Source organism: Anastrepha ludens, chromosome 5 (assembly GCF_028408465.1).
Source record: "Anastrepha ludens isolate Willacy chromosome 5, idAnaLude1.1, whole genome shotgun sequence".
NCBI classification, from domain to species: Eukaryota; Metazoa; Arthropoda; class Insecta; order Diptera; family Tephritidae; genus Anastrepha; species Anastrepha ludens.
Genome location: NC_071501.1, coordinates 59,425,136 through 59,442,565, shown reverse-complemented (window position 1 = coordinate 59,442,565; position 17,430 = coordinate 59,425,136). Strand labels below are relative to the sequence as shown.

The window sequence follows — 17,430 nt, the reverse complement described above, 5'->3', positions numbered from 1 at the left end:
CGACATTTCAACTGGCCGATATAGTGGAACTACATCTCTAGAAACGCCAGATAGTAAATCCTAAACGAAAGACATAAACTACGGCCCGTAAAATGACAGCTCACAGAATAAGAGTGCAAGACAACTGCGCTCCAAGGACACTTCATCATCCGAGGGGCTATCCCAAGCACGAGTACCGAACAATTTTCTAGATCCAGATGCCGAAAAACCAGCACGAAACTTTCGTAACACAAATGTGTGATGCATTTATATTTCGTATGATATGTCCGATTCGACTCCTACTCAAAACTGAGCGAGTTTCAAAAAACCTTAAATTATCCGAAAATTGCTTAACTTTAAGCACAAATTTGATTTTTAAAATCTGACATTTTGTTAAAAAAATATCGGGAATTGTTCATTTAAAAAGCGTGAGTTACACATATGTCTAAATTTTTTTTGTTGGAATGTTGGTACATTTGTCCTCTATAGTGTCGCAGAGTTTGAGCGTGATCTGTCAATTGGCATTTCATTATTAGAATAGAAAAATAATTAATAGGAGATCTCTTCAAACGCGTTTAAAAGGTGCTTTGATGACTGGACTAATCGTTGACATATGTGTATTGTTTCGAATGGAACCTATTTTGAAGGCGACAAAATATATGATTTTTTAATGATATTTTTTTGACAGAATGTATATGTGCATACGTACTCTTTTAATATAAAGGGGTTTTCAATAGGCAGGGTTTTCTACTATAATTTTGACAGTGTACAGCAAATCTATAGCTGTGAAATTTTGTGTAAAAAAACCGTTTTGGCAATATAACTTTTTAACTGTTCGTTCTATTTTATTAAATTTATTTGGTATTCTCTTAATGCAAAACCTTATAATATATAGTCTTACATTACTTCCTTACGTACTTACCTTGTGATTATTGAATGCAGATAAAGTGGCAATGGATCCCAGGGGCCCTGGTGATCCTGCTGGCCCGCAACAGTTTACAGGCAATCCCCCGATTGGCAATGGGCTCTTCTGCTGTGTGTTCTGTAGGTTGCGGGACCGTCTATCATTCAAAATCCAATGGCAATGGAAAAGTTAAGAATTGTGCTATTATATGGTTGCATTTATGTTGTTATGTTATAAGCAGTGCGCTTTTCTTTATATATTTTTTTTAAATAAACACCTAACTAGAATAAAGCGATAAATAAAATCGTAAACCTAAAACAATAATTAGAAACTTTAGGAACTTTGTACACGTCCGTACAATAAAATATAATATTATCAAAAACTTATTACGGAAGATGTACAGAGTATAAGAGGATATAATAAGGCACGGACGAATAGAATTTGATGGGATTTGGACTGGTAAAAGGACTTTCTGAACAACATATAGGCCATTTCCCTACAAAAAAAAAAAGAATGGATGACTAAGTGGCGTTCCGAATGAGATTCATCTTATTGATTCTGTTGCAAAATTTTTGCAAGAAATTGTGTGGTAGTAGAGCATTAATGTTACTATTCAGTGACTACACAGTGAGTTTATGTTTAAAGACGAAAGCCTGACGCACGGCCAGCTCTACGTGGCTCTTTTTGTTCATGCTCCAAATAATTCTACATCAAAAGCTATATAAATATTCTTATTGTAATAATAAAAATTTAGAACCTGTACATCTGCCTATATTTTACGAATCAGCAGAGTTTAAGCAAAGTATCGCACATTAAAATCGCTTTTAATGCAAAACTCTTAAAATAGTACTAATAAAAACCAACTTGAAATAATCCATTGCATTATTATACTGCTCTATTTAGACTATGTGAACTCACCTACTTGCTGCTATAAATACAATGACTGCCACAATAATTGTACCACATATGGCAGCACTCGCCGCGATTGTTATCTTGTCCATATTAGAAGTCTGTGAGGCAACTGTACGAACTTCACGGCATTGCTGATAAGGCACAGTTTCGGGAGTTACATGCAATTCTTCTAACGAAATTACACAAACAATTATGCATTCTTGAGAGGGTACATTCTTTATTTTGAACTCTCGTTCACTTGCTTCCAGCGGTGGTCCCTGCTTAAATGTCTTTTCCCCAAACAACCGGTATACTACCCGAAAGCCTAGTATGTTTGCTGTGTCTGAGTCCCATTGTATAATGACGGAATTGTCTTGACGGAAAGCGTTTTTTACTTGAACTTCATTAGCGTCATCGATGCGAGTGCCGCGTTGAGGGGGGAATCCCAACACTAACGGTGGACGCTGTTGCTTGTGTGGTGTACCGTTCGTTATAACTGGTGATGCCGTAGAAGTGTTCTGACGCCAAGTGGGTGATTGTTTATTGTGAGAGTTAATGTTGCTAGCATTACCATTTGGCGCAATGGTGGTAACTGAGTTTGTAACTACGCTGGAGGAAGAAGGCTTTGTTGTTAATGTCGAACTTTCGACACCTGAAAATGCCGAATTAGGTACTACTGTGGACGACAATATAGTTGAAAACTTTGTCTGAAATTAAAGCCAAATAATATGCTTACAAGTAATAATTAAAAGAAATCTATAACTTACTGGTGCTATTGTAGAACTAGGTGTTGTCCTGATTGGAGTTGGCTTTGTAGGACCTGTCGAAGTGTTTGCAGTGGTGATATTGGCTGGTAAAAATGGCAACAATTCTGAGCGATTGCTGTCTTTATTAGGTCTAATATCTGCTATTTTATTTTTTATATCTGTGGTTGGCAGAAAGTCTAAGGTAGAATTACTACTTGGTGATTCCAAATGCTCCACTTCAACATTAGTATTATTTGCAACAATGTCCTTTTCTAAGCATGTTAATTCTTCCGGCTGTATGGAATAGAAACCTCGATCCCGAAACCGAGTTGGTGAACCGCAAAATTGAGGATTTCGTTCACGCGATGTGACTTGTAAATCACTATTGCGAATCCATTCAGCGACCCAACGTAATTTACAATCACAGTGTAAAAATCGGCCTCCTAGGGATAGACCACGCAGCGTGGAATTCAGATGTGCGAAAGCATTTTGAGGTACTGTCGATAAAGGATTTCCATCTAAGGCAAGTAATGTAATACTTGGGTTGCCACGGAAAGCTACTTCTGGCAACGTTGTGAGCAAATTAAAACCTATATCTAAAACTCGTAATTCTTTCAGGGCATGTATAGCTCCGATTGGAAATTCGGCTAGCAAATTATTTAACAAACTCAAAGAACTTAAAGTTTTGCGAATGCCAGCAAATGAAGTCTCGCCTAAGCTTTGTATAAAATTACGTTCCAAATTCAATGCAGTTAACGAATTCAGTCCATCGAACGTACGTATGCCTCCAGGACCAGGTAATTCTTTAATACCATTTAATGAAAGATCAAGGAATGCTAGACTTGTAAGACCGCGAATACTTTCTGGAATCCGACGTTGGCGTGTGCCTTTGAGGTTTAAATTTTTAAGACAATCTTCGAGACCACTGAAGGCTGCGGTTTCCAATGTAACATTATTGTCATTTAACTTTAGGGTAGATAATTTGGATAGACCTGAGAAAGCTCTATCTGGTATAATAGTAATAAGATTCTTTGACAAATCTAATAGATTGAGTTTGCTAAGGCGCTTGACCGCTTTGATTGGTACCTCTGTCAACAGGTTGTCCTGCAAATTTAGATTCTTAAGAACGGCTTCTTGCCCATAAAAAGCATCGTCGCCAATTTTGCTTATTTGGCAGTTGGATAATTGAACATTGTGCACACTAAGGTTTGCGAAAATCTTATTATGCAATTCCTTGATTGTTGAATTGTTAATGTAAAGTAAATCGATCGGTTTTTCTTTGGCATATGTATTTAAGGCATCTATGAGTATGGGAAATTTCACCTAGAAGAAGAACAAAAATGTGTATTAAAACACAATAACAACTTTCATATAGCAGTTTGTACCTGGTCACATTGAACGGAGAGTTCCAGCCCCAAATTGTAGGCACATATGCAAGATGTCTGCAGTTCAAGTATATCCCTTTGCCAGGGGCATTGCGATCTTGTTTCCGTAATTACGAATACCACAATAAAAGACGTGAGCAGAAAAGAAGTGCCTGAAAACATTTTGCATTTATCCAAAAATATTGAAGGTTGAAAAATTGGTGTCCTTATAGGAACCGGATATCTGAAAGGAAAGGAAATACATACATACAGTAGACGAAATTATATTGTATTATATGTTGAAAAGCTTTAAAATAATTGCTCTTGTTTTTCATCCCTTAAGGAAATTTTTATATACGAGTACTAAATGTTTTACAAAATAATATTTGTTTTTTAAATATGAACACTAATTTTTAATTTATATTATAATTGGCGCGTACACCCTTTTTGGGTGTTTGGCCGAGCTCCTCCTCCTATTTGTGGTGTGCGTCTTGATGTTGTTCTACAAATGGAGGGACCTACAGTTTCAAGCCGACTCCGAACGGCAGATATTTTTATGAGGAGCTGTTTTCATGGCAGAAATACACTCGGAGATTTGCCATTGCCTGCCGAGGGGCGACCGCTATTAGAAAAATGTTTTTCTTAATTTTGGTATTTCACTGAGAATCGAACCAACGTTTTCTCTATGAATTCCGAATGGTAATCACGCACCAACTCATTCGGCTACGGCAGCCGCCGATAACTTTTAATTTAACTAATCTTTTTTTATTTTATTCATTACAGTCTCCTTCCGAGCGTATTGTGGGAAAGGTCGCAGCCCACCATCAACCAATTCATGGGATCTTATCAGCGTGGTTTCAGACCGTTTCAGAATACTTCAAGTCTTGGCGAATCAACACGAAAAGGAGTTGCCTATATGCCGCGATGTCTGAATTTGATATCTTCGCAAAACTAATACGGCTATACAAAATGACGTTGCTCAATACCTGCAGCGCCGTCAGACCTCTCCGAACCGTTTGATACCAAACGAGGCTTCAGACAGGGTGCCCCTTCTTTAACCTGATGATGGAAAAGATCGTGCGAGTTGAAGAACTTAATCACTCAAGCACCATTTATTATAAGAGCGTCCAATTGTTGGCGTAATGTTGCCTGATGGTATTGTTATAGTCGGCCTTAACAACCGCATTTTGCTAGAGCCGAAAGCGAATGGGTGTGGTGGTGAAGAAGATAAAAAACAGTCGGCGCTTTGGCATATCGGCACCCGCACTGCTGACAATTATGACTTTGTAAGAAACTTCGTTTATTTAGGAGCCAGCATTAACACTGTTAATAATGTCAGCATTGAAGTTCAATGCCAACAAGGGCTACTTTAAGCTCAGTAGGCAATTGAGTAGTAAAGTCCTCTTCTGATGAACAAAACTAACAATCTACAAGGCTTTCATCATGCCCGAGCCTTATAGCATAAGCTTGAACGATGACGACATACGATGTGGCGTTCTTTGGAGTGTCCGAGAGAAAGATTCTGCAGAAGTTTGTTGGAGCAATGCACGATGGCGGCGGCAAATATCGCACACGATTATTATTATTATATCTGGCTTTCCGCAGATAATACTGTTTTTCGGATTCCAAAAGTGGGTGTTGCGGTATTTTCTGAACAACTGCGATTACAGCAAAAATATGTGTTTGTTTTGGGAACTAGTTTGCATGAATCTATCAATTTCAGATATATAACGATTTTAGCGAACATCGAACTGTTGTGGAAACATTTATAATAAAATGGATTCAAAACAAGGATGATAGATACCAGGTTTGCTCGTTAGGTATGGTGAAAAAAGAATTGAGGGGAACTTTGGATTCCACGTCACTTGAGATGTGTTTCCTAAATTTAGCTTGTGGTACTGACATACGATAAAAATCATCACAGCCAATGCTCATAGCATTGGTTTGTTTACGAATACGGTGAATACAAATGTGCAAAGCTACAAAAGGGTTCGCGAATGCTACTGCGTGGTTAAGGGGTCAGGGGTATTTCAGATTTTTTTTGCTATTTCTTAAAGTATGATATCTTAAAAATATTGTGTAAAAATTTTAAGTAAATCCGACAAATAGTTTTCGAGTTATTCAACAATTAGCAAAGGAGCGCTCCGGAGCGTTCGAGAGCAAGTAGCTAGCATCAGCTGCAAGCAACCGACTAATGAAAGTGGCAGATAAGCGCGCTAATAATAACGCTCGAGAAGGTAGAATGCTACGTAGGCAATAGCATATCGATATTTTGGAAACCGCTATGGCGGCTGAAGAACAATTCTCGAAAAGCTGAAAAATATTTCCTGATTTTGAAAAAAAAGCTTCGATTAGATTATCTATTAATAAAACTAATTTCTCTTGTCCGATTGATTTTAAATGAATCTCCAAGGACTTGTGACGATCATCGCAAGGGACTTCTGGAGAAACGGGCTCCACACAAACAGCGATAACTTTTACAATTATTATTAGTTTTTTTGTGAAATTTTGTTAAAGTCAAGTCCTGTATTAATTCTAAGTTTTTATTTTTATAAAGTAAAGCAATTGACTAGCAAAAAAAAAAAAAATAATTGAAAATCATAATTTTTTTCGGGCCTCTGACCTAGGGGTAGTAGTTAAATAATTGTAAAAAGCTGTGAGTTTTAAATTAAATTTAGCTATATTTGAAAATCAATTTAAATATCAATTTTAATTAAACAATACGAGGTGTGTTCAAAAAGTATCGCGAATTTTGTGTTTTTTCAAAAATTACTTATTTTTTCATTAATATATATTTTGTCCCCTTCAAAGTAGTCCCCATGAGATATTTTACACTTGTGCCAACTTTTTTTCCCATCTTCGAACCACTTCAAAAAATCATTTTTTTATCTTGTTCAGCTCCTCGTCGTACCGTCGTCCTTTCATGGGCCTTTTTAATTTCGGGAACAAGAAAAAGTCATAGGGGGCCAGATCTTGGGAATACGGTGGCTGTGGCGTCATTAGTGTGTTGTTTTTGGCCAAACAGTCGCACACAAGCAACGATGTGTGAGCAGGGCGTATTCCTTTTTAACCATTTTACCCTGTGGCAAGAACTTATGATGCTCAACGCCCCTGCAATCGAAGAAAACAGTAGGCAAAACTTTTACATTCGAACGAACATGGCGCGATTCCACGATTCCTCACCAGTTATGACTCTCTGGAGCAAATTTGGGTGGTCGCGGACAGAGTGCAACATTTCATTAGCAATGTTCATGCGATGCTGCTTTTGGTCGAAATTGAGAAGTTATGGTACAAATTTTGCGGCGACCCGTCTCAAGACCAAATCATTGAAAAAAATCGAATGGCACGATCCAATCGATGTGTCGAGGTCCTCAGCAACTTCTCTAACGGTGATTCGACGATTGGCCAATACCATTTTCTTCACTTCATCAATTTTTTCGTCTGTTGTTGAAGAGCTCGGGCGTCCGGCACGCTTTTCGTCGTTCACATCTTCTGAGAACATTTTGTACCACTAAACGTTGTTTTCGTCCAAAGTATATAGCTTCTCCATATGGCACAGTCAACATTCGAAATGCATCCGTGCACTTCATTTCGTTTTTCACACAAAATTTGATACAGGTTCTTTGATCCATCTTTTTGAATAGGTAAAAATCGAAGACGAGCCGAAACACGTGCAAGCAAAGCAGCTGTCAACAATTAGCTGAACATTCAAAATGGCCGAACTCGTCCGGATGAGTGAGAGACATGAGTACCAACATGTCGCCAACAAAAAAATCGAAATTCGAATAAACGTAGCCTGCGAAAATTCAAAATTCGCGATAGTGAGGGTAACCTACTAACATCACTTTATTGTTATTTCACTATGAATGATTTACTTGAAAATTTACAGATAGTGACCTAAATTCAATTCATAATACTTGTAGTACACATTTTTCTATTCTATATTTAAGTGATTTCAATGCCCACAACTCTGGGGCGCTCGGCAAACCAATCAATGAAGTAAGTTATTTGCACAATTCTACCAAAGTACGAATCTCATAGTTTGCAATAATAGCTTTCCAACTCTTTTCCTACACGTTATACTTTCACCTAAGTCGACATTTCTCTCGCACCTTAAGACACCGATCATTACCCTATTAGCATTACATACAACAAAAACTTCACTCAATACAAATAGTCCTTCTTCATCTTTCATAGCGTTACAACGCGGGGTGCATCAAAGCTTCCTTCAAAATGCTCCTCCAAAGCGGTCTATCTTGAGCTGTTGCTTCGTAGTTACGTATTCCCAGCTTCTTAAGATCGTGTTCCACTGCGTCTATCCAACGGTTCCTCGGTCTGCCTTTGGCCTTCACGCCCATTAGCATTCCTGTCAAGGCATAAGCACATATTTGAGTTGTTTTAGTTATCAAGGTGCCACCTTTGTTGACTTCCCTTACGACAAAGTGCAGCATCAAATTGAATATGACTATTGATAAGGTATCACCTTGTTTTACACTTGTTTCAATAGGGAACGACTCTGTGAGCTTCCCTTGAATGATCACTTTTGCTTGTGTATTTGTGAGCGTTGCGCTAACGAGCCTTATTAGTTTGGCAGGTATTCCAAGAATAAGCAATATGGATCCTATCTCTTTTAACACTGTCGAAGGCTTGTTTGAAATCAATGAACAGGCAGTGAGCATCTAGGCCGTATTCATAGAGTTTTTCAAACATTTGGCTAAGAACAAAACATTGGTCGATTGTAGACTTGCCTCTACGAAATGCTTACCACTGCTTGTTCGAATCAATTTGATCAAGGCGAGTCCAAGACGTCTCTATTCAAAGTGGTAGTACTGGGCACGTGACTCTTTATTTTTGTTAGGGCTTGATGAGTATAATGTCAAACTCAATGCGATTTCGTACTGTCACATCTAATTGCTTTGTTACATTCTTATTAACAACGCCCGATGCACATATAATCCATCTCTCTTTTTTTTAATCATATATGTATGTTCATGTACATGGGGCTCGGCCAAACATCCAATGAAGTGTGTACGAGCCAACATATGTATAATATATATCAATATATAAGGAGGCATGTATAAGTTAACACCCACCAGTCACATTTGTTGCGACGCTCCCACGGTTGCCCGCTACACGTGTCACGTGTCAGCCTTCTAATTTCATCGTATAGTGTAACGGGAGACATTTAATTTCATCACATAATGCAAAGGGAGACATTGCCAACTGCATCTATAATATCTATAATGCGCCCGTTGGAAGTCAAGGCCAAAGCCAGTCTCAGACAACAGGTTGCAAACAGGTTATGCAAAAACTGTGCCACTGCCAGCGAACGAAGGTGGCAATCAAAGGCCACAACGATTAGGCAGTCGAGTTCGGGAAGGAAAGCAGAATTAGTTTTAAGATGAAAATTGTACATAAAGTTTAGGAGTACATCCTTGCAACTTGTGTTTTCTTGTGGGCGGCCTGCCCAATAATTTTTTTCAGTGTACGGGATCGGAAATTTTTAACTTACAAATCCTTAACCTACTCGCATACACTTGTCGTGTGTTTAGCCGAGCCCCTCCTTCAATTTGTGATGTGCATCCACACAGATTTAAGCCGCCTCCAAGCGCGGAAGATGATTTTTAGTTTTTTCATGACAGAAATACATTCGGAGGTTTGCCATTGCCGGACGAATGACGACTGCGATTATAAAAAAGTTTTTCTGTCACTTTGGTGCTACGATCCCGCCGGCACTACCGAGTGGTAGTCACGCACAAACTCATTCGGCTACGGAGGTATTTGCAATCATATACTACATTTTAATTATTGATTTTTTATTTATTTATTACTTTGATGGTTTTCCTAAGATTATCTAGCGTAAAAATTTATTTTACATCTACAAAACTCAATATAAGTATTAAAAAAAATGTGTTGTTTCGAACAACTTACTTATACATATATTACGGTAAGTTGTTTCAATAAAATATAATTCTGTTAACCAATAATCGTATAACAAATTGAGTTTACTTATCATATAATATTACTAAATGCTTAGTGCGCAAATCGTGATGAAAGAGGACAACTTTGTCATATTGCGACCATATGGAACTCCTCACATCGATTCATTTGATAACGATAATGCACTTTTTGATTGAGTGTATGCTGGCACACATTCAAAAGCTGGTTCTTCTCCATGCATTGTTGGTGTTGGGTGACATTCACATAGTTGTGTATGCTATTGTAACAGCTCGTGGCCAGTTTGAAAACTTATATGGAAAAATTGTATATTCACTTAATAGTTTGGCTACAATGCTTTCTTTTGCTTCCTTGGCACAAATTGCCGGCTATACTACATTGGAGCTTGCAACAGTCTTTCAATGTCCTAGTTCTGCATTCCACTGTGCAATTGGTCGTTCTGCCGCTTTAATTGCAGCAGCACGTTTATTTTTCAGCTGATGTGCTTAACGGGGCCTGTGCTGATGATCGCTTTGCACTTATAAAACAATCATAATATAAAAACGAATCCCAACTTATTGAACAATCGCATAACAAACACGCTTTTAAAGGCACAGCTAGCAGCAATACGGTTGCAATTTTGATTTTTTATATATTATCTATTTCATCTCTAAATTGTCAAATTTACTTTGAACAGTCAGTTATTGTTCATGTATTTTGACATTCTACCGCGGTAAGGGCGCTGTCGCGGGGGACCCCATTACTTCCCCTTGAAACTCGTAGGTTGTGGAGCTTGAAGCAGTCAGGTGAAGCAACCGTAAGAACCAGATGATGACTACTAATATAAAAGATAAAAGCAAAAAATTCGTGCTGCGCTGCGACACAATACCCTCCTCCGAGGAGGATAACGTGCTGACTTCCAGCCAAGATACGACTGAGTCAGCAAAGAGTAAGAGAAGGGCCAGCCACAACACTCCCCTACCAAGCAAGCAACAACAACAAATATACCTACCAACAATATCGCAAAAGGCGGTAGACGGCACTCAGAGAGAGAGAGTCAGGCCGCAAAAAAACCTAAATCGGAGGGTGCCCTCATGAAGTCTCGCCGTGGTACTTAAATGCGTATAGATTAACCCTAGCTTGTAAGATGTAAAGCGGAGGTTTTTCATAGTAGTTTTTTCCTTCGAAAAAAGAAAAAATCGTTTAAAAAACCGAAACCTGTGATAAATATATAAATATAATAATGTAGAATTAAGATTTATATCATATTCTGTAAATTGTGCGATAACATAAATATTGTAACGTTTTTCTACTTAATAAACTCTTCTTCTTGTCTAGGTCAGAATAATCAGGCTCGAATCCTATAGGCTCCAGGATACATAGGAGTTGTCGGAAATGTTGCGATAAATTAGCCAAGAAAGGGGCCAGAGTCAGATTGTGGTCGAGAAAACGGCAACTTCTGAATTTCTCTAGCACAGATGCATAAGCGGGGCAAACACCTGGGTAAACAGATATTACCAGAGGAGGAAATAAAATTCAATAAAATAGGACAAAACCTAAAATTTATTGAGGAAGTTGTGCTCAGATTAAAGCCCGGAATTCATGAAAGAGACAGAATAGATCTTTCAGGTCGTAATTAATATATGTATGCAGGGGCGGTTATAATAATAGCAGCGCGTCATATTGCAAAGCTTTTTCTATAGTAGTTAGTTATGGTATTGACTTTGACTATATACTATTGTATATAAAAATATAGTTCATACTAAACAATAACCATATAGTTCAAAGTTAACGAAATTATAATACCCTTGTGCACAAGTGTGAGCGGTTATAAAAACAAACGAATGGTATCAAACTGCCGAATGAGTTGGTAAGAATGCAACAAGCCATATGTACCGAACATGCAAAGATTAGGGCCGTGTATGATTCAAACAAGTAAACCTGCCTGCTGCGTTGGTTAACAATGAAGTTCCGGCTCATTCGTTTAGCATTTTCCATGTGTCAAATAATATATGTTATACACTGCCTTGCATAAATTAACTTCGAATTCAAGCAGCTCTTAGCAAATCTTTGGTGTTTATTGAAAATAGCTGAAATCGCCCAGCTGCCATATAAATAAATAATTTAAATTCAAATAATTTAGGAAAAGAGTGTTAATAAGCTCTTTTGTAAATATATAATTAAAGATCAAGTCTAAAGAATACATACATAAATACATACTTGTAATTATGTTGTATATATAATTAAGTCACTTTATCTTTTTACATTATTCATAATATTTTTCATGCTTAATTTTTTCCTTAAATTAAAAAAAATCACAGTTCTTTGCTTACAGAATAATTTTTAGAAGGTAGTTTCACTTCTTCTTCTTATCCTCCATAATAGATAGCTAACTGTTACGTATTTTTTGTGGTAGAGTATTTCTCGGATAGAAGCAACGTCTAAAATGCGCTAGATTCGACGCTTATAAGCGGAAAGTGCTTATATGAAAATTCCGCTATTATATACTCTGTTAAAAACATAGCTAACACTCTACAAGGCTCTCATCATGCGTAACGTATGGCGCAGAAGCTTGGACGATGACAACATCCGCTGAAGCGACGCTTGGAGTGTTTGAGAGAAAGATTCTGCGTAAGATTTTTGGACCTTTGCACGTTGGCAACGGCGAATATCGCAGACGATGGAACGGAATAAAGATCCATCGGCTGCGTTGGCTGTGTCATGTCGTCCGAATGGATACAAACGCTCCGGCTTTGAAAGTATTCGATGCGGTACCAGCTGGTGGTAGCCGAGGAAGAGGAAGGCCAAGTGGAGTGGGACTTGGCTTCACTTGGTGTGTCCATTTAGCGCCGGTTAGCACGAGAAAGAAACGACTGGCGCGCTTTGTTAAACTCGGCCAAAATCGCGTAAGCGGTTATCGCGCCAATTAAGAAGAAGATATGTATGCATATAAAAATTCCACAAAACAAGAAACATTACACTCTTGCATTTTGCTAATATGATTTTTATTAATGTATTTAGCAGTGGTAAGTATCTATAAATATGTATTACAAATTAAGTCGGTTAAAAACGACATAAATAATAAGTGGAAATCTCCAAGTTCAATATCGTAGCAGAGGCAACACCGCGTGTTATATCAAAAATTTTGAAGTGAAACAACATTACACAAATTATTGTATCCTGGATCATTGCTTGTGCGAAACCAAAAGTGGCGGGAGGACTTTGGAGTTCAGAAATGCTTTTTCTTTTGTTATTTATTTATTTTTTTCTTTAGAACATTGAGAGGTTTCTATGCAACAACTCATTCCATTGTATTGCAGATGATAGACGGTTGTGTTTAAGGGTAGATAACCGACTATATTAGAAAGTGCCTTGAATACGCAGACTCTAATTGTGTTCCTTGGTCTTTCGTTATGGTCTCAGAACAACCGAATCTGGAAACCCAGTGTGTTCAGAAAGGTTTGGTGATAGCCATCAGTATATCACAACAATATAATCGGTAGTCAGCACAACAATATCGTTAATTTACCGAAGCAATCATGACAATTCGATTTGGCTATGATCAAATTTGATGCCTGACATGCAGATTTTATCTAAAGGAGTTGTGTTATGTATTACTATAAACTGCCTAAAGTGTGGCATCCTTCTACTTGGATGATCAAACATACTTCCGACGTAGTAGCTTGAGTGTAACTCTAATAGTCGTGCACCGATGCAAAAACTTTGTATCGTTGTGGCAATAATCGCTTTGTCATCCATACTTTGCAGTTAGAGTGATTTACTTCTTTGTAAAAGCGTAGTCAGCTCCTCGTCCTTGGATTGTGCTTTAGAAATTCTGAATAGTTTACACTAAAAGGCATTGAAATAGCATTCACACAGGACAACGCCTCAACTACAGTGTTATCACAACTACAAGTATCACAACTGCCTAGGAGACCTTTTTTGGGTTTCTGTGTGAAAGCATGAATAAATAGTTTATGATCTGACGTGATCGCGAAAACATGTCATATTAAAAAGCCAAAAACTCTCGGTCATATATGTTGTAATTTTCCTCGCTTCTGTTCAGTTTTTGTGTTTGTGTTAGATGCCTCACACACCCGAACCAGTCTAGTATCTGGCACAAGATGTGCAGGCAACATAGCATTAGCCAAACTACGTTTGCAATCTTCAAAAACTTAAAGTATTTCAGGTATTCAGTCGATTTTTCGTTCTTCCGCATTATACGTGTGTGCTTAGACTCAGCTGAGACTGCAGCTTCGCAGGGGAAATACATTAAGCCGAGAAATCGACTGAGATCACAGCTTCAATGTGTTCATTGCGTGGACGTAGTCCGTCTTTGTTAATAACGTAACCTAGGAATACTACTTCTTCTTTCCCAAATTGACAATTCTTGCCCTTGATAGTTAAACCATGACGCAACAAGGTTGAAAATATTATGCGAAGATCTTATGTTAGTCAGCCGAGTTGGACATGACGAAAATACCGCTTTTCGGTGAAATCTTGGATGTCATAAATAGAGTAGCGATCAGGCATTATAATATCACTTCATTTGGAACAAACGCTTGTTTTCCTTCCCAACATATGCAGAGGTGGGGTTGTTTGATTGACAAAGGCTAAAGCTCGTACCCCATGGGTTTATGCTTATTTACTATCCTTATTTATTAAACACGTAATTAAGTACTGGAAAATTACTAAATAATATATTGCTGCTAATGCTCAGAGAATAGAAGATGAAGTGAAGTTACCATGAAATCGAGTTTCATGGCATAATTTTACTTAAGTTAACTAACTTGGTTTGCTCTATTGCGACTAATCACAAAAATCTCCATTAGTTTCTTGTATGTTGCTTGCATACATCTTCGATGATGTCATACTACACCTTGAGCTTCTTCAGTATTAATGTTGTCGTATTATGCATGCACGTATAAAATTTTGAATATGATTCACGAATTTATTTACATAACAACGGTGGGTAAAAATTGATCCGCATAGGCTGTTGGATTAGTCAATTAATTTACTCTTTTTATGGAACTATTCTTAGTGCGAAAATAAGAAAAGCGCATTACTAAAAATTCGCTTTAGTGTAAACATTTAATTGAAGTCGGAAGTTTCATTTTGCATTACCTTTTATAAAAATTATTTATGATTTGGAACAAAATATTTGCAGTCACATACTAACACTTCCACTGCCAATAACACCCACGCTACTCTCATTTATCGAAATTTGGAAAACAATTATTTTGTATATGGGGTATCAATACAAAACGTTGTATTAGATACCAATAAGTATTAATATCGGCCGCTGTAGCCGGGTTGGTGCGTGAATACCATTCCGAATTCGGAGAAGTTCGAATCTTCGTGAAATAAAAAATAGTTTAAAAAAACTAAAAAACACGCTTTTATTGCTAATCGAACTAAAAAGTAGAAAATAAATTTTAATGACAAAGGGACCTATAATGAAGTAATAGCAAATCGAACGATCAGTCATAGTCAACTACCTAAGAACAGAATTATAACAAACATTAAGATACAAATAGAGTAATTCAAATTAGAGTTAAAAGCGTGTATGATGGAGAGTAAATTTGCGTGTATGAAACTTGTAGTATCTACGCATGTGTAAAGACTATACAAAGTGAGAATGCAACTACCCTGAACACGTTTTAGCCTTCTATTCGTACTGCAGTGCCTCGTGCCCGAGCAAGTTCGAATTCGAAAGAGTAAGTCGTAGACTCCCGAAATCAGTAAGAGTCACTCGGAGAGTGCAGGCATGCGCAGACCGCGCGTTAGCTCTGTCTTTCTTACTCTTCTACAGAAGATCTAAAAAAAAAGAAAATATTAATCCTGGCAATCCTAATAAGGATAATGGAAAACTTTTATCAAATTATTGCATTGTCATCGCTCCTTGATAAATGTGCAAAATTCCAAGCGGATCAGATTTTTAGAAGCCAGTAAAAATTAAGCTCAAAGATTCCGTTACATTCATTCATACATACATACAACCCGAGCTAATAAAAGTGTGTTAAAATAAAGATTTTTCATTCTACAACCAAATTCACCATACTTTTTGCCCACAGGTAAAAAAAGAAAATATTAATCCTGGCAATCCTAATAAGGATAATGGAAAACTACATACATACAACCCGAGCTAATAAAAGTGTGTTAAAAAAGGAGAACAAGTTTTTTTCTAATAGCGATCGCGCCTCGGTACGCAATGGCAAATCTCCGGAGGGAGTTCGAGCAAACACCTAAAAAGGGTGCAAGAACCAATTATACATATACAGTAGGTTCTGTTTTTATGCGGTTTTGAAATAGTGCGGTTTTTTTTTAATTAAAAATGCATGTCGACCTATCGGGAATTGCACATATAAACAAGATTCTAAACCAGCTAAGCAAAAACTCATCACAGATTACATCAGAAATGCTAACCCTACAAGTATGGAACCGCCTGCATAACCATCCAGATCAGACGTGTACATTTCCTCAAGAGAAGGATGTGATTTTACGCCAAATCCTAAACGAGTGCGCAACATATGGGTATTGTCTGATTCTATTTCTGACGTAAATTTATTTTTCGATTCTGACGTTTCTTAAATAAAGATATAATTTTCAAAAACACAATATTTTGTTTGTGCGATTTTATTTAATTATTTCAGATTCATGCGGTTGTTAGCACTTTTGAAACGTATCTATAGTTTTACTATAGAACTGGTAGCTTTTTTTATGCTGTTTCTTGCGGAACGTATCTACCGCATAAAAACAGAATCTACTGTACATAGGTATATGTGTAATGTGTATCCGGAGGTTTGTCACAATTTGGGTGAACAAAATTTTGTATTTTTGCCCGCTCTGAAAGCACTGTGCGGCGCAGCGAAGCAAGTGCCGGGTCGATTTGTCTTCGCCGAAGCACTGAGCAACAACTTATAAATATATGTATAAGTACTTATATATAAATATAAATAATATATAACTATATATATTATACAAGGTGAAGTCGAAAATAAACAAGACTGGCGTCATAAAAATGTTTTTGATGGCGCCATCTTTAGTTAGTGCGTTGGAAGCTACATCCCTAGCTGATTTCCAGTGAAAGCTTGGTGACATTCGGTTCAGTGGAAGCGAAGTTATTGCGTCTAAAGTGTCAGTATGTTTGTGTTATTGGTACAAAAATGAGTTTCGCGAATTTCGAACAGAGAGCTAATATCAAATTTTGCTTTAAAATCGGTAAAACGTTTACGGAAACATTTGAATTGATGAAAAAAGTTTATGGCGATGATTGTCTATCTCCTACCAGAGTTCATGAGTGGTTTACACGTTTCAGAAATGGTTGTGAGGACATAAATGACAATGAACGTACGGGCCACCCAAAATGAGTAATCACCGAAAACTCCATCGAAATTGTTGGTAAGTTTATCAAAAATGAACCGAAATCATCGTTGAAATTCATGCAATCGGAGTTGAATATCTACAAAACATCTATTTATCTCATTTTAACAGATCATTTGTGCTTACGAAAGATCTGTGCGCGTTTCATTCCGCACAAGTTAACTGAGGAACAAAAATTGCTCAGAATTCAACATTCGAAAGACCTTATTAAAGTGACGAGAAAATA

The 17,430-nt window shown here is 37.4% G+C and overlaps 1 protein-coding gene across 2 annotated transcripts in view; it reads right to left on the bottom strand.

Annotated features, from left to right (window-relative positions):
• LOC128863527 (leucine-rich repeat and fibronectin type-III domain-containing protein 2) overlaps positions 1-17,430 on the bottom strand; it is a 43,401-nt gene that overhangs the window by 7,108 nt on the left and 18,863 nt on the right. For both annotated transcript variants that reach the window (XM_054102733.1, XM_054102734.1), the window contains exons 3-6: positions 3,906-4,128; positions 2,542-3,843; positions 1,802-2,481; positions 902-1,040 (exon numbers count right to left, since the gene is read on the bottom strand). In XM_054102733.1, the coding sequence (XP_053958708.1) occupies positions 902-1,040; positions 1,802-2,481; positions 2,542-3,843; positions 3,906-4,067 (2,283 nt within the window). In that variant the 5' untranslated portion in view covers positions 4,068-4,128. The remainder of the gene's footprint in view (positions 1-901; positions 1,041-1,801; positions 2,482-2,541; positions 3,844-3,905; positions 4,129-17,430) is intronic.